This window comes from Phoxinus phoxinus (assembly GCF_949152265.1).
Source record: "Phoxinus phoxinus genome assembly, chromosome: 2".
NCBI classification, from domain to species: domain Eukaryota; kingdom Metazoa; phylum Chordata; class Actinopteri; order Cypriniformes; family Leuciscidae; genus Phoxinus; species Phoxinus phoxinus.
The window spans coordinates 50,781,121-50,805,315 of NC_136877.1; the positions used below are offsets into that span (position 1 = coordinate 50,781,121).

At 45.3% G+C, this 24,195-nt stretch overlaps 2 protein-coding genes across 2 annotated transcripts in view; both read right to left on the reverse strand.

Annotated features, from left to right (window-relative positions):
* LOC306992573 (uncharacterized protein) overlaps positions 1-24,195 on the reverse strand; it is an 868,003-nt gene that overhangs the window by 467,820 nt on the left and 375,988 nt on the right. The gene's annotated exons all lie outside the window — the stretch shown is intronic.
* LOC306990531 (mite allergen Der f 3-like) lies at positions 1,744-5,626 on the reverse strand. Its single transcript, XM_079597485.1, has 7 exons — positions 5,367-5,626; positions 3,506-3,665; positions 3,129-3,418; positions 2,879-3,042; positions 2,576-2,780; positions 2,439-2,477; positions 1,744-1,830 (listed from the first exon to the last, which is right to left on the reverse strand). Exons 1-6 carry the CDS (start codon positions 5,410-5,412, stop codon positions 2,449-2,451), a joined length of 894 nt encoding a protein of 297 aa, XP_079453611.1. The 5' UTR covers positions 5,413-5,626; the 3' UTR covers positions 1,744-1,830; positions 2,439-2,448.

The following is a 24,195-nucleotide window of genomic DNA, read 5'->3' on the forward strand; positions in this document are numbered from 1 at the left end:
TAATATTGAGTAGGTTTAGAGCTGGGCGATATAAAGAAATATGTTGCTGATATAAATTATACAATGTTTTAGATTTAGCTAAATTATATTTATTAATTTACCCAGCAGATAAGTCAATGCCACGTAAGTGCAATGATCATGACTGCATTAAATTACTAGCATTTCAAGGAGAGATAGCTTATAGGCTGATAGTAGACAATATGTTCCGAATGTCATGCAGGGCTCCTTAATTTTACATCATTCATTTTTGCTTCTTCATTTTTTCCATTAGGATTGGTGAATAAAAACAAACTCGGGATTTTACACTACATAATGATAATTCACTGTATTTTAGTAAGACAGTACCGAAAGTGACAAATAAGACAATAATAGGCTACCAAATAATACAAGCCCTGGCCTTTTTTAGGAATTACAATAGGAATTTTAAAACCTGCAGTGCTGAAAAGTGAAAAAAATAAATAAATCTACTAAAACAGATATTACTATGTCGATCTATAGCAAATATTATTATTTATGTGTAATATTATTATTAAGTAGGTATAAATAAGTAACTATTGGAAGTAGGCAACGGTTAGGCTATTGGCGTATTGCACTTTGCGCACGTCAAAAAAAATCATCAACAAAAAACAGTCGTACTTTAAATTTAAAAACATTTAAATTTAAAATTTAAAATCATCTGCTTGCGTTCGGGTTTGTCCGATGTCTTTCCTTTAATACAGCGATTTATCATAATTTGCGTAAAATCCCGAGTTTGAGCTGATCCACCAACCCTGATGGAAATAAGAAAACAACTCTAGGCATTATTAAGTATAGGCCTACACTGAGGTGCTGTCACCAAGCGTTCGTTTTTAAACAATAACTTTGTCTATTCTGTGTCTTAACAATAAAACATTAGCCAATATTGCTGTATAATAAGCCAATTAAATTGGGGGTGGGCGGAGCGACACGTGTCACCCCGCCCCATCGTCCAGACTGCACTCTGGGGTACTACCCCCCCGCCCGCTAGCGATATTATCTCCCCCTCTTCTACTGTATGTCAAAATTCAATGATGAAATTTTATGAGGGCACCTACTCTAAAATGTTATATAACATTGAGGAAATGCAGAAATTATTTAGAAACGCACAACAGCAGCTACATATAGAAAATACCCCCCCCCCCCCCCCCCTTTTTTTAACATCGCTTTGGCATAGCGCATACCCACTTTTTGCGACACTGGCAGGCTTATGGCCGGCCCAATTTAACCACTGTGCGCAACTATCATAAACTAAATGCGTGCAGGTGGACTAAACCATTGGGCGCATTAGCAAGGGGTGGGACCATGAGAGACCTTGGATAGTCTTTACTTTTTTTGTATACAAAATGTAGTCAGTCAACCAAGTTATTCAGCCAATACACTAACTTTACATTTCATCTGACATTCATTAGGAATTTTAATTAGGAAATGAAAATAAAATATATAAAATAAAATATGTTCCAGACTTTTCAAGGGCCCTCTCTCCCCTTGGGGCTCTGGTAATCAGAACTGGTTTTACCCCCAGTCCGACGCCCCTGTCTGTAGTTACTACTCACTGTAGTAATTAACAAATTAATTAACAATGTTAGTTAATAAAATAAGTTTTAAGGGAATTAAACCTTGATGACACATTAGATAGTCATACATTAGCTCAATATTATCTGGGCGGGGGCGGGGGGGGCACAGATAATTAAAGCCATTTTGAGTTGGAATAAATACACAAGATCTATGCTTGATATTTATTGGCAAACATGCAAAACATGCGTGTGTCCAGGTCATCCTAGAAGAGTCTTCCGAGCTCCTCCTCGCCTCGCACTGCAGAGACACAATAAACAACAGGGAGTGAGAGAATGTACTGTTGAGGCTATAGCATCTGAAATCTACAAGCTAGAATAAAATACTGCATTCTTTGTCAGTAAAATACATTTTTAGATAGGATACACTATTACACAAGTACATTTCCCTGCTATTAACGACAATAACATTTGCAAGTTAACTCCAAATTTATGTAAGATCAGATATCGATGTTTCAACAGGCTCTTATTGACATTTAACTAAAGTTAAAATTCAGGACTAAACATTTAAATAGAAGAAAATGTTGTCCTTAATTCATGGGATTTAAAGCTTTTATCATTTTAAATCATTATTATTTGTTATTCCCCTAATAAAATGCTCTTGCATAACATCCTGAAGATCCTGAATCCGTAGCGGAATAAAGTTGCACACACATAAGAGTTTTTTTGGGTCACTCCTTGTTTTTTTCCCCTGTTTTTCTGTTGTATTAAATGAGTTTCACATTCACAGATGTGTGTTATAGCTGTATATGAACACACACACACACTGGTGTACAGCCACAACACACTCTTGTTGGTGTGAAATGACTAATGTATATGTGTTGTGTGTGTAACAGTGGTGGGACTCACCACAGCAGCATCATTTTAAACGAGTGATCTGTGTTCCTGCTGTTTAAATACACATTAACAATCATCAGTCAAAGAAGTGTGTTATTAATGATGCATAAATGTGTATAACTGTATAAATGTGTGTGTGAGAATCTTACGTGGGCACCGGGCGTTTACGTTAATGAACCGTGGGAGGTCCCGGCTTGGATGGTTCTGGATAGTGACTGTAATCCATTGCTGAAACTGTGAGACGCGGGTGTAAACACCGGGTAAGTTGGTATTTCCACAGCCACCCCAGCTGGTGATGCCAGACTGAACCCACTGTGAACAGTGCACACTCATCATTGGACCTCCAGAATCCCCCTGCAGACGAGAAGAGGTTGTGTTTTCACAACCAGGAGGGGGGGGGGTGTCAAGTATTAAATGTTTAAAGGTAGGGTCTACAGTAAATCTTGACAGACCTTCAGGCAGTCTATGTTGCCACCGGCAGGACCGCCAGCACAAATCATATTGTTGGTGATTGGTTTTGGATTTGTCGTGTATGTCCACAGCTGGTTCTGGCACTGAGTACTGTCCACCACAACAACTCCAGCCTCCTGCAGAATCCCAGGATAAGCTAGATTCACTGGACACACACACACACACACACAATCATCATCATCATGATGTCTTTATCTGACTAAATTAGTCAAATCTAGTTGCTGACAGGACCTATGAAACCTCCAGCTACAGTTTGTCCCCAGCCTATGATCCGACTACTGGTGGGAGGAGGGAAATCACTGCCGTGAGCCACCAGACTGATTGGACTGAATGGGACTGGGGGGACTGGAGAAGTCAAGTGCAGCAGAGCGATGTCATTGTCGTTAGTCGCTGCATTGTACGAGCCATGAATGTAGATTTTTTCTACAAATGCCACGATTTCATTCGGATTAACTCCATGCTGTGTCATCAGTCCCAAGTGCACAGTTATGCTGTTTTTATCCATAACTGTGCCATGATTCCTATAAAACAAAAATAGTGGAAGAGCAATCACAAAAGACAGTTTTTTTAAAGTCTGTCTATACTGTATGTGTTGATATGGCTCTGACCTAATGAAACAGTGAGCTGCCGACAGCACCCATCGCCTGCTGATGAGGGAACCTCCACAAAAATGGCAGGTGGGGTCCTGCAAACTAACCATCCACGGCCAGGCCTGCTGGGCATTAACACCATTCTTAATACGAGGGTACAAAGGGCCATGTGCACACACTGTGGGAAAGAGAGAGACTGCTCAGAGACAGAAATATCACATAGGCTCCAGATGACAGAAACCTTTCTATTAGAAAACCATAGTGTGTTTTATTAAAGCTGCTGTAAGATGTGAGATGTTTTGATAACTTCTGCCAGATTGAACCATTCAATTGGACCTCCCACTCTCTCCAAAAACCCAGTCTCCAAAGACTTGCCAATCATGTAATACAAGTGTGATATTTCAGGATTTTCAGGATCTTTTCAGTGATTTGTCAGGTAGTTATTCCATAGAGAAATCACTTAAATCTTTATCCAACTTAACCCTTTAGAACCGGCTGTGTCGTCGCTGACACACACCAGCGAGCTGTGTTCATACCATAACTCTTCAACCGTTTGCACTATCAAAACCATTAAAATTGCCCCTGACAGTAGACAACATGCGCTTTTCTGCAATATACGGCTTATTACGGTAATGTCATGCTTTCCGTCAGCAAAAGACAGCAGCTTTCTGGCAGAGCGGGAAGGAAGGATTTGAACCGAGAGATACGGAGTGCGGCAGGTTAGAGTGTTTTTTTGGATTGCATCAAATAATAAAAGACATGAACAAATACATGGTGACAGAAGTGGTAGACAGCAGAAGAGGCGATTGGGATGATTTTTAATAAAACTTGGGAGGCGGATGGCCGTTACCCTCTTAGCATGTGGTGTGTGCATGTGTATGCGTGTGTGCCTATGTATGCATGCATTTGTATGTAACGCAGTGCTGAAGTGCCGACTAGCCTCTCCCCTGAAGGATCCCTTTACCACTCTACAGATAAAGCATTGTGGGAAAATTCGGTTTGCGTATCTACTCCCCAAGTGATACAATAAAATAAAATTCTGTATCAAAATTTATAGGCAGGACAAGTAGTTTGTTTAGGATTGGTTTGTAGGGAATTACAAACATGCGCACAAATATTCAAACGCACATAACTATAGAATTAATTCTTGATGCGCATGTGAGCACCATCAGCGTTTCTCACAGGTTTGTGTTTAAAGTCTGTAGAGAGAGAACGGTGTCGTCTTAGCAGCGCCTAATTGAATAACACATTTTCCTTTCGACGGAAAGGAATCAATCAAAACTAACTTTAGCTGGAAAATAACATTATTCAAGAACCGCTATAAAGTCAGAACAATATGTTACCTTAAATTATACATTTATCACTGTAAAGCAGATTTGAAACAATCTACATTGTTAAAAGCGCTGTATGAATGAAGATGACTTGACTTGACACGTGTGCATGTATGAAAAAAAGTGTCCTAAATGAAAACTGTGCAACCCAATGTCACAAAAAAGACTTGTATATATGGATTATAGTTCATTGTTCAACTTTAAAGTGTTAATTTCTTTCGTTCGTGATTTGTCTGTTTTTTTTTCTAAATAAAAATCAGTAAATTTATTCTCGTTTTTTTATTTTTGTCTATTTAAATTCTATTTACAAACTCACCACACACAATAACGGTCAATAACTCTAATTATTTGAAAGCTAACCTTTTTCTGAAAAAGATGACAGCTTGCACATGAAGATAGCACATTGTTTTACAGACAAAAAATCAAAATATGTGAAAAACACCATTTTAAGCTTCAGGTTCTAAAGGGTTAAAAACAGAAACTGCAATATAAGTGACAGTGCGGTAGAGAAATAATATTTGCCACTGTTCTTGAGAGTAAGATCTTACCTTGAACACATATGAGCAGTGCCAAAGTCACACACGTCTTCCACATCTTCACGCAGACTCTCTCTTCACTGGTAGGATGATGTCTTCACTGGTAGGATGATGTCTTCACTGGTAGGATGATGTCTTCACTGGTAGGATGAAGTCTATGGCAGTTTGCTCTTCAGTGCCTCTCACATATCTCTAGAATCTCTTATCACTCTTTTGCCCAGTCGTTTGTCACGCCCCTTTTCCATCTTATTTTATTCCTCATATTCTTTCTACTGTTAGTATAAAAAAACAAAAAAAAGGTTATTGTCTGTTGTCTCATTCCACAAATGCACAGGCATTTTTCTATTAACATATGCTCTATTAAACCTTTCGAAACACACCGATCATCATGATCCCGCATGCCAAGCACTTTTGTACAGTTTGTTTTTTGGGTAACGAATAACTATGCAGGACTAATGAGTCGCACAACATTAACTCTTCAGCTACTAATATTAACTAATATTGAAACAAGCTTAACTAATCAGTAAGTCATATCAAATTTAGGAGATAGTTCCTTATTAGTTAATCAATAATTACTTGATGAGATTAGCCTCATTAGCATTATCGTGTGTCTGAGACATAGTCAGTCATCAATTTTACTCTGAATATAGTAAAAAAAAAAAGAAAGTATAAATAATAACTCAAGTGTTACCTAGTCACTAAGCAGGAACTACAATTTCTCACAACTCAGAACTGTTAATGTTGTGATTAGTAATAAAGTAATAGTTCTTTATTATTTGTTATAATTACCTATTAGTTCTTAATGATGTCAATCTCATTCAAGTAATTATTGATTACCTAATAAGGAAATATCTTAGTCCTATATTCGACATTGCTTCCTGATTAGTTAAGCTTGTTTCCATATTAGTTAATAGTAGTAGCTGAAGTGTTAATGTAGTAATAATCATTAGTCCTGCATTAGTTTATTATAAACCATTTATTATAAAGTGTTACCGTTTTGTTTGTTTTTTCTTGTGCAAGCATGTGCAGTTTAAATAAAAGCTGAGGCTGAAGTGTTATTTTTTATTTATACTTATTTATTTTTTTTGCCAAAGAAAAAATACATTATTAGATAAGCAAATGACTGTGAATGGATTGAAATGTCACATTCTCTAAAAACCAGCAGTGCCTAAACACTTGAAACATTGAGTAGTGTCCTTGCTAAATAACCAACTGGTGACTGAAAGAGCACACAGAGTGCTTAATCTCACCAGTATGGCAACATAGATATCGCAACTTTACTGTTTAAGAACATTTCAATAGTTGTGCATGTCAGTTGAGATAGAGACAGCATTTGCATATACGTTAGTACAGAAGCAATTCCATCTTTTCAGAAACTTTCTATCATTCTGAATAGACACATAATCAACATACATTGAGAAACCTAACACTTGAGAGTTTACATTTCAAGACTTATTATGGACATAAACATTTATGCTCAAACATAAAAATAAAAAATATTAAGAATGTATTTATTTAAATGTATAAAACATTACGTGGCTGTAGTGTAGAAACTTGGAAACACAATGAAGGTGAAGCCACAAGTCTGCTCATGCTTCATTTCATTATATTATATTATATTATATCTTGTTTTCTGAAGAAATAAAACAGATTTTTTGCTGAAACCCAGCAGAATTATCTGCCAATGGGGTACGACATGGGTACCAGTTTAGTTTAGGCCGGGTCCAATACTCACTAACTAGTTGCTTATTAGCATGGATATTACTAGGATATTGGCTGTTAGTACAAAGGCTATTAAGCACATATTAATGCTTTATTCTGCATTAACCCTAATCCTACCCAAAACCTAAACTTAACAACTACCTTACTGACTATTAATAAAAAGCAACTAGGAGTTTGCTGTCTTTCAAAAAAACAAACAAGATATCATATTTTACGTAATTGTACTAATCTAGTAAATGCTTCTTGATTTGGGCTGTTTTAAGTATTTGGACTGGAAACAAGACAACAAAATAAGTAAGAAAGGCATTTTTTGCATTGTGCACAATGGGTGTCATCATGAAACATTCGTAAATTTACGAGTAAATATGTGAGTGATGTGCGCGTAAAGAGCCCTTCCCGAAAACTCTTCTCCTGATTCACAAATATTTCGTAAACGTCAGATGTGATAGTGAAGTGTGTGTGTGTGTTAATGAATTCCAATCAGTCGTAAATAGGACGCGCGTGCACGCTCATTCTCAATTACCATAAATCCCGCCCATTAAATCCGACTGACAACCATATATGGGCATCATATTATGACACCAAACGAAGGATTTCAACATGTCTTCTCAAAAGCGAACGAAAAAGAAACATTTCTCATTATAAAATAATATTTTATTATCAGAAGTTCATTCAAACCGACACATTTTATTTTCAAGCGTAGCCTACATAGTGGCGTATCAGGTCCTAAAAAAAAGGAAGCTTGGCAGCATATTACAGATGCAGTTACTGGAGTTTCATCTGTTAATCGAACAGTCCCAAAAGTGAAAAGAAAATGGTTCGACATGAAGCTTGACTGCAAAAAACGAATTAGTTCACTTCGAAAAAATTATAGCCCAGCCCTATTGAAAGCAATTAATTATTTGATTAAAGTGTTCCGTTTGCTATTACCTACTCTCATAATAAAAGTAAAAAAAAATTACTATATATATAGCCTATAATATTTTTTTTCAAAATGCTGTGTAGGCTAAATAGTAAGGTGAATTAAAATGCAGCCTTATTAATGAGCAAAACGTTCGGATATTAAACGCACTATTTACACGTGGCTGGGAGCAGGTGTAGATTTCTTTCGTACCAACTAACATTTGGAAAATACGAACATTTTAATGAATCCGAAAATTTACGCCAGAACCACTTTACACAAGATTTACACAAAAATTAGTTCTGCTCGTGTTTCATGAATGAGACCCAATGTGTGTTTGTGCACGTGCTCTATAGTTATTCACAATCTCAAGATCAAAGCCTGAGTTGACAGAAAGTTGATGATCAATGTCATCATGGTACCAACCAAGCCTGTTTGGACTGATTTGGTTTTGTCAACTTGAAACTACTCCTGTAACCCTGAGTTTGTTCAACTATCATGATACAGACCCCTGATGCAATTCGTTGAGGCTCCAGTTGATCTTTGCTGAAGTTTTGTTGGTGAGAGAGATGTCACACCCTGAATGAATGAGTCAATGAGGAATTGTACTTTCTTAGGGAACGATTACGATCCTTAATCTTCTAGCAAGGCATATGAAATTTGATTGGGTGATACAGGGAAAACTTTCACGATTCTAACAACACTAAAATGCATCAAAGTGTCACATATGTCATGTTGACCCGACTGGTTTCAAGGTAGTTTGTGACGTCAGAAACACCAGCGATTTCAAACCGTTTTTTTTTTGGTCCTTGGTTCACTGCAGTTTTAAGGTGAAAATTATGGAGGCAAAAAAGTCTCAAATAAAATTCACGCAAAAAAAAAACATAAATTCATACATGCATAGACAATTTCACATGCATGAAACCTAATTCACGTACACAAAAAAAAAAAAATTCACGTGCGTGAAAAAATATATATTCACAAAAAGCAATTTGCTAAATAAAATTATATATTCGTAAAATACATTTAACAAATGCAAAACACAATTTGTAGATATACAACTGTGCACAACATGTCACGAACACACACAAGATGAGAAGATCCAATTGCAGTATTTATTATAAGGGTAATCCATACTCACAATCAGTCCAGGCAAGGGTCGAAATCAAAAGGCAATCCAAAGAACTCAAGACATACATGAACAACAGGAACGGAAGTGTGGAGACAAAATACAAGGACTCCGTGACAAACACTGAAATAGACAGGGTATATATACACAAGTGCAAACAAGGTGACGAGAAACAGCTGAAGGAAATGAACAATCAGTGACAGACAGGATTATGGGAAATGTAGTGAAAATGCCTAGACACCGTGAAAACTGAGACCTCTAGTGTTAAACCCAGGGAACCACCAGACACTGTGACATAACCCCCCCTCTACGGAGCGGCTACCAGACGCTCCAAGACCACAAGAAACAAACAAAACAAGAGTCCAGGCGGGAGGAGGAAAGGTGGAGGATCAGGGGGTGGGATGGGGGGCCAGGTCCATGGAGGGGAACAGGAACAAGGGGAAACGGCTTAAGTGGCGGCCAGGGCGAAACAGACAGTCCATCGGGCGGCCAGGGCGGAGACGGCCCCTCGGACCCCTCGGGCGGCCACGGCGGTGAAGACCCCTCGGGCGGCCACGGCGGAGACGACCAGGGTGAAGACGACCACTCGGGCGGCCATGGCGGTGAAGACCAAGGCGGAACAGGAACAGACCCTGGCTCAGGAATAGTCACAGACACCACTGGCTCAGGAACAGTCACAGACACCACCGGCTCAGGAACTGGAACAGACACCACCGGCTCAGGAAATGGAACAGACACCACCGGCTCAGGAACTACAACAGCAACAGACACCACCGGCTCAGGAACTACAACAGCAACAGACACCACCGGCTCAGGAACTGCAACAGCAACAGACACCACCGGCTCAGGAACTGCAACAGCAACAGACACCACCGGCTCAGGAACTGCAACAGCAACAGACACCACCGGCTCAGGAACTGCAACAGACACCACCGGCTCAGGAACTGCAACAGCAACAGACACCACTGGCTCAGGAACAGCAACAGACACCTCCGGCTCAGGAACTGCAACAGCAACAGACACCACCGGCTCAGGAACTGCAACAGCAACAGACACCACTGGCTCAGGCTCAGGAACTGGAACAGACACCACCGGCTCAGGCTCAGGAACTGCAACAGACACCACCGGCTCAGGCTCAGGAACTGGAACAGACACCACCGGCTCAGGAACTACAACAGCAACAGACACCACCGGCTCAGGAACTACAACAGCAACAGACACCACCGGCTCAGGAACTGCAACAGCAACAGACACCACCGGCTCAGGAACTGCAACAGCTTAAGACACCACCGGCTCAGGAACTGCAACAGCTTAAGACACCACCGGCTCAGGAACTGCAACAGACACCACCGGCTCAGGAACTGCAACAGACACCACCGGCTCAGGAACTGCAACAGACACCACCGGCTCAGGAACTGCAACAGACACCACCGGCTCAGGAACTGCAACAGACACCTCCGGCTCAGGAACTGCAACAGCAACAGACACCACCGGCTCAGGAACTGCAACAGCAACAGACACCACCGGCTCAGGCTCAGGAACTGGAACAGACACCACCGGCTCAGGCTCAGGAACTGCAACAGACACCACCGGCTCAGGCTCAGGAACTGGAACAGACACCACCGGCTCAGGAACTACAACAGCAACAGACACCACCGGCTCAGGAACTACAACAGCAACAGACACCACCGGCTCAGGAACTGCAACAGCAACAGACACCACCGGCTCAGGAACTGCAACAGCAACAGACACCACCGGCTCAGGAACTGCAACAGCTTAAGACACCACCGGCTCAGGAACTGCAACAGCAACAGACACCACCGGCTCAGGAACTGCAACAGACACAACCGGCTCAGGAACTGCAACAGACACCACCGGCTCAGGAACTGCAACAGACACCACCGGCTCAGGAACTGCAACAGACACCTCCGGCTCAGGAACTGCAACAGCAACAGACACCACCGGCTCAGGAACTGCAACAGCAACAGACACCACCGGCTCAGGCTCAGGAACTGGAACAGACACCACCGGCTCAGGCTCAGGAACTGCAACAGACACCTCCGGCTCAGGAACTGGAACAGACACCACCGGCTCAGGAACTGCAACAGCAACAGACACCGGCTCAGGAACAGCCTCTGGCTGGGCGGAACTCAAGTGCTTCCCCCAAGCGTGCAGAACCGCCAATGAGTAAAACCCAAAGGCAGCTCTCCTGGCCGTGGCAGGACTGATGGTGGGCTGTTCGGGGACGGCCTCCGGGACGACAGCGGGCTGTTCCGGCACGGCAGGCGTGACGTGAGAAGTTTCTGGCTGGGTGGAACTCATGTGCTTCCTCTGTGCGTGCAGTACAACCACCACATAAAAAAGGAAGACAGCCCTCCTTGCCGTGGCAGGACTAATGGTGTACAGCCCCGGGGCGACCTCCGGGACGACAGCGGTCTGCTCGGAGGGGACGGCCTCCGGGACGACAGCAGGCTGCTCGGAGGGGACGGCCTCCGGGTCCTTGGGGAGGCTGAAGGTCTTCCTCCTCCTCCGCTGTTTCTGGCGGAAATGTGCAGGCTCTGGACTGGACGGGCACCACGGCGAACAGTTCTCTGGGCTGGGCGGAATCAGCAGCGGATGGAACTCTGGGCTGGACCTCACCAACCCAGGGCCGAAGAGGGGCCAGAGTGGAGAATGGTGTCTTGCTTCCACTCGACCACCTCCTCCACTGCGGCCTTCACGGGTCCCGCGAAATTTGACCAATCGGATGCCCTCAAAAAATTCTCTTCTCTCCCGCTCAGTGGCTGGGGAAGAGACATTGAGAGACATACCGCTGGATCTTGTGGGGACGGAGTCCTTCTGTCACGAACACACACAAGACGAGAAGATCCAATTGCAGTATTTATTATAAGGGTAATCCGTACTCACAATCAGTCCAGGCAAAGGTCGAAATCAAAAGGCAATCCAAAGAACTCAAGACATACATGAACAACAGGAACGGAAGTGTGGGGACAAAATACAAGGACTCCGTGACAAACACTGAAATAGACAGGGTATATATACACAAGTGCAAACAAGGTGACGAGAAACAGCTGAAGGAAATGAACAATCAGTGACAGACAGGATTATGGGAAATGTAGTGAAAATGCCTAGACACCGTGAAAACTGAGACCTCTAGTGTTAAACCCAGGGAACCACCAGACACTGTGACACAACAACATTTGAATGTTTAAAATGCACAAGTTTATCCTTGAATGTGCAAATCGTCATTCACGTGTGAATCGCCTCGGATGTGTGTGTGTGTGTGTGTGTGTTTTTGAGACTTTCCTGGCAACACTCTCCTCCTACACAGATCACTCATACTCTTTAGCCAATTAGATTTAAGCTTATCATTCGACCAATCAGTATCACGTGAGGGCGGGCCTACCTGCCTGTTAGGGGTGGGCGATACTGCAAAATTTACTTACGATACCAAGTAAATATCAAGGCAGTATCGCTGATATCGATACCAATATTTTTTACTTTTTCATTTTAAAAGCCTGCACTTTAACTTGCATGCACTTTCCTGTGCTAGAGCAGTGTGCCATGATTTATAAGGTGAAATCATTAATATCCTAAATCTGAATACATTTCATGACTACTAAATATTTTGTGATTTGTGCGCTCAACCCGCCTGTAATTAGTCAGTGACTTTTACCTAACTACCCTAATTATAGTAAATGTACTATTGTACACTAGCCTACTGTTCAGAAGTTTGAGGTCTGTAAGAGTTGTAATTCTCTTCTGCATTTATTTGATAAAAAATACAGTAAAAACTGTAATATTGTTACAATTTAACATAGGCTGTTTGTTATGTCTGTGATTTATTCCTTTGATCAAAGCTGAATTTTCAGCATCATTACTCCAGTCATGATGAGAAGCTGCTCAAGAAATATTTCTTATTATTATCAATGTTGAAAACAGTTTCATATTTTTGTGGAAACCACAATACATTTTATGCAGAATTATTTGATGAACAAAGTTGAAAGAACAGCATTTATATGAAATATATTTTTTTTAACAGTGTAAAACCCTTGACTGTCACTTTTGAACAATTTAATGCATCAATCCTTGTTGAATAAAAATATAAATTTCATTAAATCTTGCCGACGTCAACATTTTGAACCGTTATACACTTTTGGTTTGTTTATTGCGAAATAACTTCCGATTGTTTCTCTGTCATCTAAGCAAGGCTTCGTTTCCCACACGCACTGTGGGCCTACGAGCGCAGCGACGCACCAGCATCAAGCGCTCTCTGTGATTGATTGGTTTCGTCTTGTATCCAGATGACTAGGAGAAATAGTACTATCTTACACAATTATCTGATAACATTCGCTTATTTTTCCACTTAGAAACGTATTTTACGCACTGAATTGCGTGCTAAATTGATACAAAATTACTGGTAAAAAAAACAGACATTTGGATCGATATTTTTATGTGAGGATCGATCCTTTCCGATACCACGTCAGTATCGAAAGTATCGATACTTTAGGATCGATCCGCCCACCCCTACTGCCTGTTACATCATCAGCTTTCGACTATCATGGCTAAGCAGAGGTATGTGCAGTTAATCATTCATTTCTGTGTTAGTTGAAGTTAAAGTTCAAAATCAGTTGAAGCAGTTTATGAACTGCTGTTTAGTCCACATGTGAACAAAAACGTACTCGGTTACTAACGTAACCTCGGTTCTCTCCAGGAGAGGGAACGAGTACTGCGTCGAAAGACGCTACGGAAAATATTTCTTTTTCGAGATTGAAGCCTAAAAATGAATCCTTAATTTTGTAAAATATGTAAAACGCTTTTCTGTAGCATACAACCTTAGGCGGAGCAAATCGCGCGCCCATTGGCTGCTCTGCCAGAAAAGCACAGCCTATGCGAGGCCAGTGACGCCTGACCAATGAGGACGCTTCGCGCCCTCTGCGTCACCTCCAGCCGAAACGGGCGTGGTCTAGGCCTATAAATACGAGCATAGCTGTCTTCCACTCTGATTTTCGTCACTGAAGCGACACAGCGTGGGCACGCACGGCCTGAGACGCAGTACTCGTTCCCTCTCCTAGAGAGAACCGAGGTTACGTTAGTAACCGAGTACGTTCTCTTACGTAGAGTTCTCTCCTACTGCGTCGAAATACGCTACGGGAACCCCTGTAACACGCCGTGCGTGCTCTTGGACCGACACAGACACCCGAGGGCCCGCGCGCCCTGGCATACAAGCGCCTACACCAAGAATGTATAGGGAGAGCGGCTAGAATTAGCATCATCCCTTTATAATAGCGCCCCTAAGGGCATAATAACATATATATGTAAATAATAGATATATATGAGGGGTCATAGCATGCTCATGGGACACATTGTCAGTGAGTGATGCTTAAAACATTGGAGTGACCTGGGCCGCAGCGCGGGGCAGGAACACCATACATAGTCTTCTAGACCGAGAGCAGTTTAGCCTGCAACGCAGGAACCTCTAGGTTATAGAACCTTATAAATGTAGACGGGGAGGCCCAGCCTGCCGCCATACAGATATCTTGCAACGAGATCCCGCTATACCAAGCCCACGAAGAGGCCATGCCTCTCGTAGAATGTGCTCTGATGCCCAGTGGGCATTCCAAACCTCTAGATGCGTAGGCCAGCGCAATGGCGTCCACTACCCATCGAGACAGACTCTGTTTCGTCGCGGCTCGCCCCTTAGAGCGTCCACTGAACGAAACAAAGAGCTGCTCCGTCTGTAGAAAAACAGCGGAGCGGGACACATAAGCTCTTAATGCCCTGACCGGGCAAAGGGAGCTATTTCCGTCCTCAGAGGCCGGCAGAGCCGACAGGGAGATGACCTGAGCCCTGAACGGTGTGTTGAGGGACTTAGGTACGTACCCATGCTTTGGTTTCAACACGACTACAGAGTCGTTAGGCCCGAACTCCATACAAGACGCTCTGACTGAGAGTGCTTGCAAATCCCCCACACGCTTCACTGAAGCAAGAGCCAAAAGAAACACGGTCTTGAAAGACAGGTGCTTCATGTCAACTGAGTGAATAGGCTCGAAAGGGGCCCCTTTCATAGCGTTCAACACCGTAGAAAGGTCCCAAACGGGGACTGAAGGAGGCCTTGGAGGATTTAACCTCCTGGCTCCTCTAAGGAAACGGACCACCAGGTCGTTTCTGCCCAGTGAACGGCCAAGCGTTGGATTAACGAACGCTGATATGGCTGCCACATAGACTTTGAGCGTGGATGGGGTTCTACCCTTATCCAATAGCTCCTGCAGGAAGGAGAGAATCTCTGTTTCCCCGCACTGAAGGGGTGACAGACCTTGGTCTGAACACCAACCAGAAAACACAGACCATTTGGAAGCGTAGAGCCGTCTAGTAGACGGGGCCCTAGCCTGCTCGATCGTGTCTAACACTCCCTTTGGGAGGTTAGCGGGTACCCGTTTATGGCCCACACATGTAGGGACCAGAGATCCGGGCGAGGATGCAAAATCGAGCCCTTGGCCTGCGAGAGGAGGTCCCTCCTCACTGGAATCGGCCACGGGGCAGTACTCTTCAGCCGCATCAAAACTGGGAACCAAGGTTGATTCGTCCAGTATGGAGCAACAAGTAGCACTGAGCATCCGCTTTCCCTGATTCGCTCCAGCACCTGAGGCAGGAGTGAGACAGGAGGAAAAGCATAGAGCGGACGGCGGGGCCAGACACTGGCCAGCGCGTTCACGCTCTTCGAAAATAATTCCGGGCAGTGAGCGTTTTCCTGGTTTGCGAACAGGTCTATTTCCGCTCTGCCGAACGTTTTCCACAACAGGCGCACCGTCTGTGTGTGTAGAGACCACTCTCCTGTCGGAACGTTGTTCCGTGAGAGTCTGTCTGGGCCTACGTTCAGGTGCCCTGGCACATGCATTGCTCTCAGCGAGCGCAGGTTGTGCTGGGCCCATACCAGGATGCGTTCCGTCAGCCTGAAGAGGTTTCGGGATCTCACGCCACCCTGGCGGTTTATGTAGGCTACTACCGACATGTTGTCCGAACGGACCAGGACGTGGTGCCCTTTTATCCGAGGACGAAAGCGCCTCAGCGCAAAGTCCACTGCCATCATTTCCAGGCAGTTTATGTGCGGTAGTCCGACTCGTTCCGCCCACTGGCCAAAGAACGGTCTGCCCTCGAGCAGCGCTCCCCAGCCCCGTGGACACCACCTTCAGGCTCGAGGAAGTCCCCAGGCTTACACCTGACAGGTACCAGTCTGACGCTCTCCATGGTGTCAGGGCTGAAATGCATTCCTGATTGACCTTGAGGCGACAACGACCGTGAACCCATGCTCGGTTTCACGGTCAGAACTGCAGTGGGCGCGTATGCGCAGCAGGCCCAACTGTAGTACCGCCGAGGCTGAGGCCATGAGGCCTAGCATTTTCTGAAATCTCCTGAGCGGCACTATATGACCGCTGCGGAATGATTTCGCCACTTGCAGGGTGTTTCGCCTGCGCTGTGATGACAGCCGTGCTGTCATAGACAGTGAGTTCAGATCCAGTCCTAAAAAGGAGAACCTTTGACTGGGAAACAGTGAACTTTTCTCCCAATTGACTCTCAGACCTAAGCACTCGAGGTGATTGAGTATTAGGGTCTTGTGGCGAGTGAGTTCTATGGGTGATTGAGCCAGAATCAGCCAATCGTCCAAATAATTCAGAATTCGAACGCCTCGGAGTCTCAGGGGTGCCAGCGCCGCGTCCATGCACACTGTAAATGTACGAGGTGCTAGGGACAGGCCGAATGGCAGGACTGTGTACTGATATGCCCGGCCCTCGAAGGCGAATCTCAAAAATCGCCTGTGACGTGACGCAATTTGTATGTGAAAATACGCGTCTTTCAGATCTATTGCCATAAACCAGTCTCCTCGGCGAATCTGCGCGAGGATTTTTCTGGTCGTGAGCATTCTGAACTTTCGCTTTGTTAGCGCTTTGTTCAGATGCCTCAGATCGATAAAACTGTAGCGAATAGCCTCTTTTTATAGTCTCTAGCACCCATTCTGAGACCCCGGGAAGTCTTTCCCATGCATCTGCACGCGTGACTAGGGCTTGAATGTAATCTGGGCCCTGGTCGCGAAATGGCGGCGACACGAGTGCAACCGTGTGCTGTAACATGGACGCCGTGGCGTCTGAGGCTGGGGGCATGTTTAACACAGTGTGCATCCCGCGCGCGCTCGACTCTCTGAGTTGAGAGAGAGCGTGCGGGGCGAGCCCCGTAGGGCTCGTTATGTTTGTGAATAAATGTGGGCGCGTGGTAGCGGGCACATCTATAACACCGGGAATACTGTGTTTGTGAACTGACTGACCGTTCGTTGGTTTCGTTTTTACAGAAACCGCGAAACGTGCAGTGTGTAGTGGTTGTGGGCACTGGACAGTGGGCACGCTCACTACATGTAAAGCACAATCGACATGAGTCGATTTTATGTGTGCAAACCCTGTGTTGTACGGGGCTGTGCTGTGTGAATGAATGGGCACTGGGTGAGCATTGCAGTTACACACATTACACCATCGGCCGTGGCCGGAACACCAGAAATTAAACTCTTTTTTAGATTTATCTGGGTCGCCGTGAAAACGGCATTTGTGTGCAGGCAAACGGGCTTTACGGCCGGTTTCTTGGCTGCTGAATACACTGGTACAAACACGGAACTTAGGGCTGTACAAGCGGGAATCTTTGGTGGAAGTCCGGCCGCAGCGGGACCCGAACACCGTCTTTTTCCCAGCAGGGCTAGGATGGCGCCGAGGCCTCGGGCTTGAGTGAAATCTTAGGCCGAGGACCACGCGGCGGTGGGCGGCGTCCGGTGTCCGGCGGAGCGAGACCGTGGTCTCTCTCGGGCCTGTTGCTGCTGGGCTGGCGCGGCGGGCGCGGGGCGCTGCTGAGTTCGAACAGACGGCTGTTTAGGGTGGCCTGTTGCGGAACTGGAGCGCTTCGGCAGGAAATGTTTCATGGCCTGCGATGTCTTCTGTACCTCAGCGAATCGGTCCGCGAAGTCTTTGACGGACGATCCGAAGAGGCCAGTCGCTGAAACGGGAGCGTCGAGGAATGCAGAGCGCTCTGACTCCGCCATTTCAGAGAGCGTCAACCACAAGTGTCTCTCGGAAACAGTTGCTGAGGCCATAATCCTACCGATGGCGTGTGCGGCGGACTTTGTAGCACGAAGAGCGAGGTCTGTGGCGCTACGCAAATCCGGCACGTTGATCGCGCCCGGGCCTTCCTCGTCTAGCTTGCGGAGGAGGTTGGCCTGGTGGATCTGAAGCACCGCCATGGTGTGCAGCGCCGATGCAGCTTGTCCGGCAGCGGAATACACGCGGCCGTTCAAAGCTGACGACGTGCGGCAAGCTTTAGATGGTAGGACTCCCTTAACCCGCCGTCCAGCAGAGGGTGGGCAAAGATGAGTCGCTACGGCCTCCTCGACCGGAGGGAGAGCGTGGTAGCCTCTGTCTCGAGCACCGTCCACAACGGAGAATGCTGGCGAGGCAGAGGTACGTACCCTGGCTGAAAATGGCGCCTTCCAGGATTTCGTCACCTCTTCATGAAGCTCAGGAAGAAACGGGGCGTGTCTGGAGGGGGGCGAAGCGCGGTCTCCAGAGAGGAAGCAGCCATCCAGCCGGTTGAAAGCAGGCACTTCGGGCGTCGACCAATCGAGGCCGAGGCTCGACACGGCCTGTGAGAGCAGACGCATCAGCTCTGCCTCGATGCTGATCTTCCCTCCTCAGCGTTCCGGAACAGCGGGGGAGGGGAGATCCACGGAGCTCGCCCATCCCTCACTTACCGAAGCGAGAAGCGAACAGCAGTCGTCATCCCCCTCAGATACGGCTTGCTGGTCGTCGTCCATGACGGACAAGGCGGCGGGCTGCGGCCCTTGTCCGTCGGTGAGCGATTCCAACGAAGCGGTGAGAGGAGCTGGCGGCGGCGAGCTCCTCGTGGAGGGAGGTTCCGGGACCCGCTGAGCGCTACAGGGGGTGGTAGAGCAGCTTCTGTGAATGATGCAAGGCGAGTCCGCAGAGTCGCGATGGGCATCATGTCACAGTGATGGCAGCCGCCATCACCGAGAGCGATAGCTGCATGTTCCTCGCCCAAGCAGGAAACACACAACATGTGGTGGTCCCAGTCGATGAGCGCGGCTCGGCAGGAGCCGCAGGAATCACGAGGCATCTTTATAAAGACACTCGTTGCTCTTTTGTGAGAAAAAATGTGTGATGCAGCGGCGAACACACACACAAAACACACACAAAGAATGAAAGGATATTCCACGCCGGAGAAGCGCAGCAGGGAACGGCGGCTGAAGGCGGCGAAGACCAGCGGCTTCAGGTAAAGGGCTCGTCCTGCTGAGGTGCTTGTATCAGACGGCTGTGGTGGCTCGAATCCAGTCCTACGATGCGTGTAGCTTCGTGAAGAATAGAAAATCAGAGTGGAAGACAGCTATGCTCGTATTTATAGGCCTAGACAACGCCCGTTTCGGCGGGAGGTGACGCAGAGGGCGCGAAGCGTCCTCATTGGTCAGGCGTCACTGGCCTCGCATAGGCTGTGCTTTTCTGGCGGAGCAGCCAATGGGCGCGCGATTTGCTCCGCCTAAGGTTGTATGCTACAGAAAAGCGTTTGACATATTTTACAGAATTAAGGATTAATTTTTAGGCTTCAATTTTAAAAAATATATCTTTTCCGTAGCGTCTTTCGACGCAGTAGGAGAGAACTCTACGTAAGAGAACATTTATTATTAGTATTGATGAATTTTCATCTCCTGTCCACCACACATTCAACTGATGATATGTAATTATGTGCATATGGAGACATCTGTTTTGTTTTAAGCTGCATATATTATGTAGTAGAAAATGCTCGTAAGTGCTAAGATCCGTCGTTAACTGGAAACGCAGGCAGTTTCCGCTCAATATATTCAAGCTGAAGACTAAAATTTCATCTTTTAATATAATTTCATTATTTAATATTATTATTCTTTATTAATATTCATAATCAGTCGTATTATCTTATGAAGTTTAAAATGCTTGAGTTAGACTATAGATTGCATGTACACATGTGTAAGGATCATATTCTAGACACAGACACATGGAGGGAGCTGGTATAGAGTTATATTTTGCTTAGAGGTATGTGTGCAATGTCACGTTCACTGAGCAGAGATGTGCCAATGATGATGATACATTAAATGTGTACATACTAAAGGAATGTTTCAACTGATGCAAATGTTCAATTTGTATATCACTAATGTATACACTGAAGAAATAGTGTCTTAATGTGGAGAGTGGATTATACCATGTGTATACACAATACATTCCACTTTTAAACATAAGCAAAATGTTTTTCTACCTCACAAGGAAGCCGAAAATCTCTCTGTGATGTATGTGGCGACCGAGTTCTTACAACAGGGACACAAAATAAATAAATAAATAAACCAACTACGTCACCCTGGGGGCTCTTTACCAGGGACTCGCCCTTAACATACTAGGAGCACACAAGGCTCACAGGCTCGTATCGGCTGGAGTCAGGCACGAGACATGGGTGAGGTACAAACAGTAAAATCACTTTTATTCATTAAAATGATTCAAACAATCACATAGAAGGAAAACCACGATCGACAAAAAGGATATACAAAATTGGACGCTCCTGGTGACGGAAATTGGGGACGGCAGCCAAGTCTCTCAACCCAAAGGGGCCTCTCTATTCCCCTAAAAGGAAAGAAACAAAGAAAACCACAAACACACGTGCACTCACACTACACTCAGTCAGAACACCTCCGGGTGGCACAGCAGTCACTCCAAAATACCACCACCAAGATGAGGAGGGCTGCCGCCCTTAGTTTCCTTGCCGCCCAGGCCTACAATAAAGGACACAGGCTCACACCACAAAAATAAAAACAAAACAAAAGGAGAAGACAAAAAATACACAAAAACAATTGTGTGACCAAAATGCACAATGTTCATCTCATTTCAGTATGATAAAAAAAACTTTCTCATCATAGACAAATACATTCCAGATGATCGTCACCTCACAACATTATTGAATTTTACACATTCACAAATGATATATAGATTCGAAAAAAAAAAAAAAAAACTTAAAACAAAACAACAATGAACAGTGATGACTAAGAATAATGAGCACAAAAAGTCACTTCAAATACAGCTCCTTACATTCGGAGTGGCCTACTCAATGAAAACATCCACACCAGTTAGAGAAAAAGTTGACGTTATTGGTGCCGTTGATGTCGGAGATGTCGCAGTGACGCCACAACAGAGCAGCACGTAATACGTTTGTGGTCACTCAGCAGTGAACAACCATGACGACGAAACAACCCACCATAACCTGAACAGGCATATGAAACACACCTGGATTAAAACAGAGGAAACTCACTAAGCGGACTTGAGTCGGACTGAGGCATTAAATATAAAAGATTTAAAACATATGTCACAGGTCGGGTGGGCCAAGCTAGACTGCACCCACCCCTGAACCAGGACCACCTCGAGGAACGTGTCAGAGGGAAGAGTCAGAGACAGAGAATAAAATTAACAAGTTTTATTTTGAAGTAAAAGCAAATTGGAAACCCTAATCTAAAATTTTCTCCCTTGTTGCCCTCAGGGATCGGTGGTGGACGGTGCAGCGACTGGGGACTCTCCCGCCCCCTTCCCCAGTACAGACCCTGCAGCAGATGACCAGCGCACAGGTGGGGGCGGTGGGCAAACGAACGGTCCGGTAAGTCTCCTCTGGTAAGTAGGTAATTCCAACCTTCCTTCCTTCTTTCACAGGTGGGGGTGCGGTCAACGAACAAGCAGTCCGGTAAGTCTTCTCTGGTAAGTAGATAATTCCAACCTTCCTTCACAGGTGGGGGCGTAGTCGACGAACGAACAGTCCGGTAGGTCTCCTCTGGTAAATAGATCATTTCAACCTTCCCTCCTTCACAGGTATGGGCGTTGGGGCAGAGGGATATCGGTCAAGTATGTGTCCGGAGGGGACCCGGTCTTACGGGGGGTGGTGGCTAGGGGAGTCTTCTGCGGACGTTGTTCCAGAGCGAGGGGGTTTCAAAGTGGTCACGGACCCAACGCCGACAGCTAAACGGGGCTTCTTCTGACACAGACAGGGTGGGTATTCCAGACAGAGTGTGCCAACCTCACGTTCGTGACAGAAGGACAGCCGCTTCTCCCAGCACAGGTGACTATACGGATGCAGCAGGCTCGAAGGCGACAGGCTGCACGAGGTTTCTACTGGGACAGACAGAATAGGTGCTTCAGGCAAAGCATACAGTACACATGCGTTGGAAGGAACGAACACTGCTCACAACACAGATGAGTTGCAGGGGTATGGCAGACTCGAAGTCAACGGGCTGGACGGGGCTTCTTCCGACACAGACAGAATGGGTGTTCCAGACAGAGCGCGTCAACCTTACGTCCGTGACAGAGGGACAGTCACTTCTCCCAGTATGGGTGGGCTCCGAGGATACAGCAGACTCGAAGTCGACAGGCTGCACGGGGCTTCTACTGAGACAGACAGAATAGACGCTTCAGACAAAGTACACAGTTCACATGCGTTGGAAGGAACGGACACTTCTCATAAGGCAGATGGGCTGCGGGGATACCGCAGACTCAAGTCAAACAGGCTAAACAGGTCTTTTCTGACACAGACAAAGTGAATATTTCAGACAAGGCGGGCCAACCTCACATTCAGGGCAGGGGGACAGTCACTTCACCCTTGGGTCTCTGTGCGAGGGGACCGTGATCATCAATACTGCAGATAATATTTGGGAGGTTTTTCTTCACATACACGGGCAGAGTTCACATCACCATTTCTCAATGGAGGGAGAGATAAGAGATCGGTAATGAATCAATACAATCCACTCAGTGACATTTATGATCATGATCCAACACTCCAAGCCACATCCAATTCAGTGTCAAATGCATGCAATTACGAGACTCAGTTCTCAGTTACTTAGCTCCTCTCCAGTGCAAACGGGATATTTCACTCTTCCTCCGTTGTCTTCAAGTCCCTCATTAAGCCCGTACTCTCCTGTTCATTCACCAGTATTCCAATAACTGCAACCGCCCAATAAAACGACTCCTCACGGGGGAGAAAGAACACCTTACTGACTCTGTCTCTTGCTTTTTATCCTCTCAAATGCTGACGGGGCTCCTTCCAAACTCTCAGAGTAAATTCCCCACACCTGTCACCAATCTGTCATTTGGGGTTGTCATGGCAACAGACGCATCCACAGACCTGGGGATGGAGTTTCACCCAAAAGTGTCCCACCGGAAACACTACTTCAGCGGAACTAAGTTCCATATGCTTTGTCACCTTGTGACAATACCTGCACAGCACGTCATTAAAGAACCACGAAACTCATCCGCTTCTCTAGAAGTTCGCACAACAACGAGCGCCGCCGAGTGTATGCGGGTTAGTTCCCCTGTCCACTACAACAAAGAGTCAACATCACCCAGTGCCACAAAAAATCATTTGCAACAGAATCGCTAACCAGCAGCTTACCTCTCCAGCTCTTGCACACCGCGCCGGAGCAACAACAATGACATGACGTCACGTCACGTGTAATGCCCTCACAGGTAATATACACCAACCCCATTTATAGTCCTCATAACTAGAGCCAAATCACCATCCAGACGAGCTTTAATAGGCGGAGCCGATGCCTACTGCTACATATATAAGCTCAACCTTACTGTGCAGCAGAGAAACACGAAATTTTTCTTGGCAAGATAACTGGTGTCCGGTCCCGTGAATCAAATACTAAATGGGGAAAAGGCTTAATTACAAGTGTACAAAGCCATTTATCCTTTTCTACCCCTGAACCTAAATTATATATATATATTTTTTTTTTAACAACAACACAAATAAATGTGTTGTTTCCTAGTTTCTGCTTATTTAATTTCAAATTGAAAAACAATCAATTGTACACGGACCTGCACACATAGCAAAATCCCCAGGGTTAAATAAACTCTGTAGATTGAGATATTATGTACTCTGAACCAGGCACGGTGTTATGGGTGGCCACCCACTTAACGTAATAGGCCCACCCACTTTTCAACAAGCCCACCCAAAACTTTTCTTCTTCAAAAAAAATAACC

Coding starts and splice junctions, on each gene's coding strand:
- LOC306990531 (XM_079597485.1), bottom strand. CDS start 5,412: ATGTGGAAGACGTGTGTGACTTTGGCACTGCTCATATGTGTTCAAG. Junction 3,043..3,128: donor TGTAGCTGGAGGTTTCATAG/GTCCTGTCAGCA, acceptor GTGTGTGTCCAG/TGAATCTAGCTTATCCTGGG. Junction 2,781..2,878: donor GCAACATAGACTGCCTGAAG/GTCTGTCAAGAT, acceptor TCTCGTCTGCAG/GGGGATTCTGGAGGTCCAAT.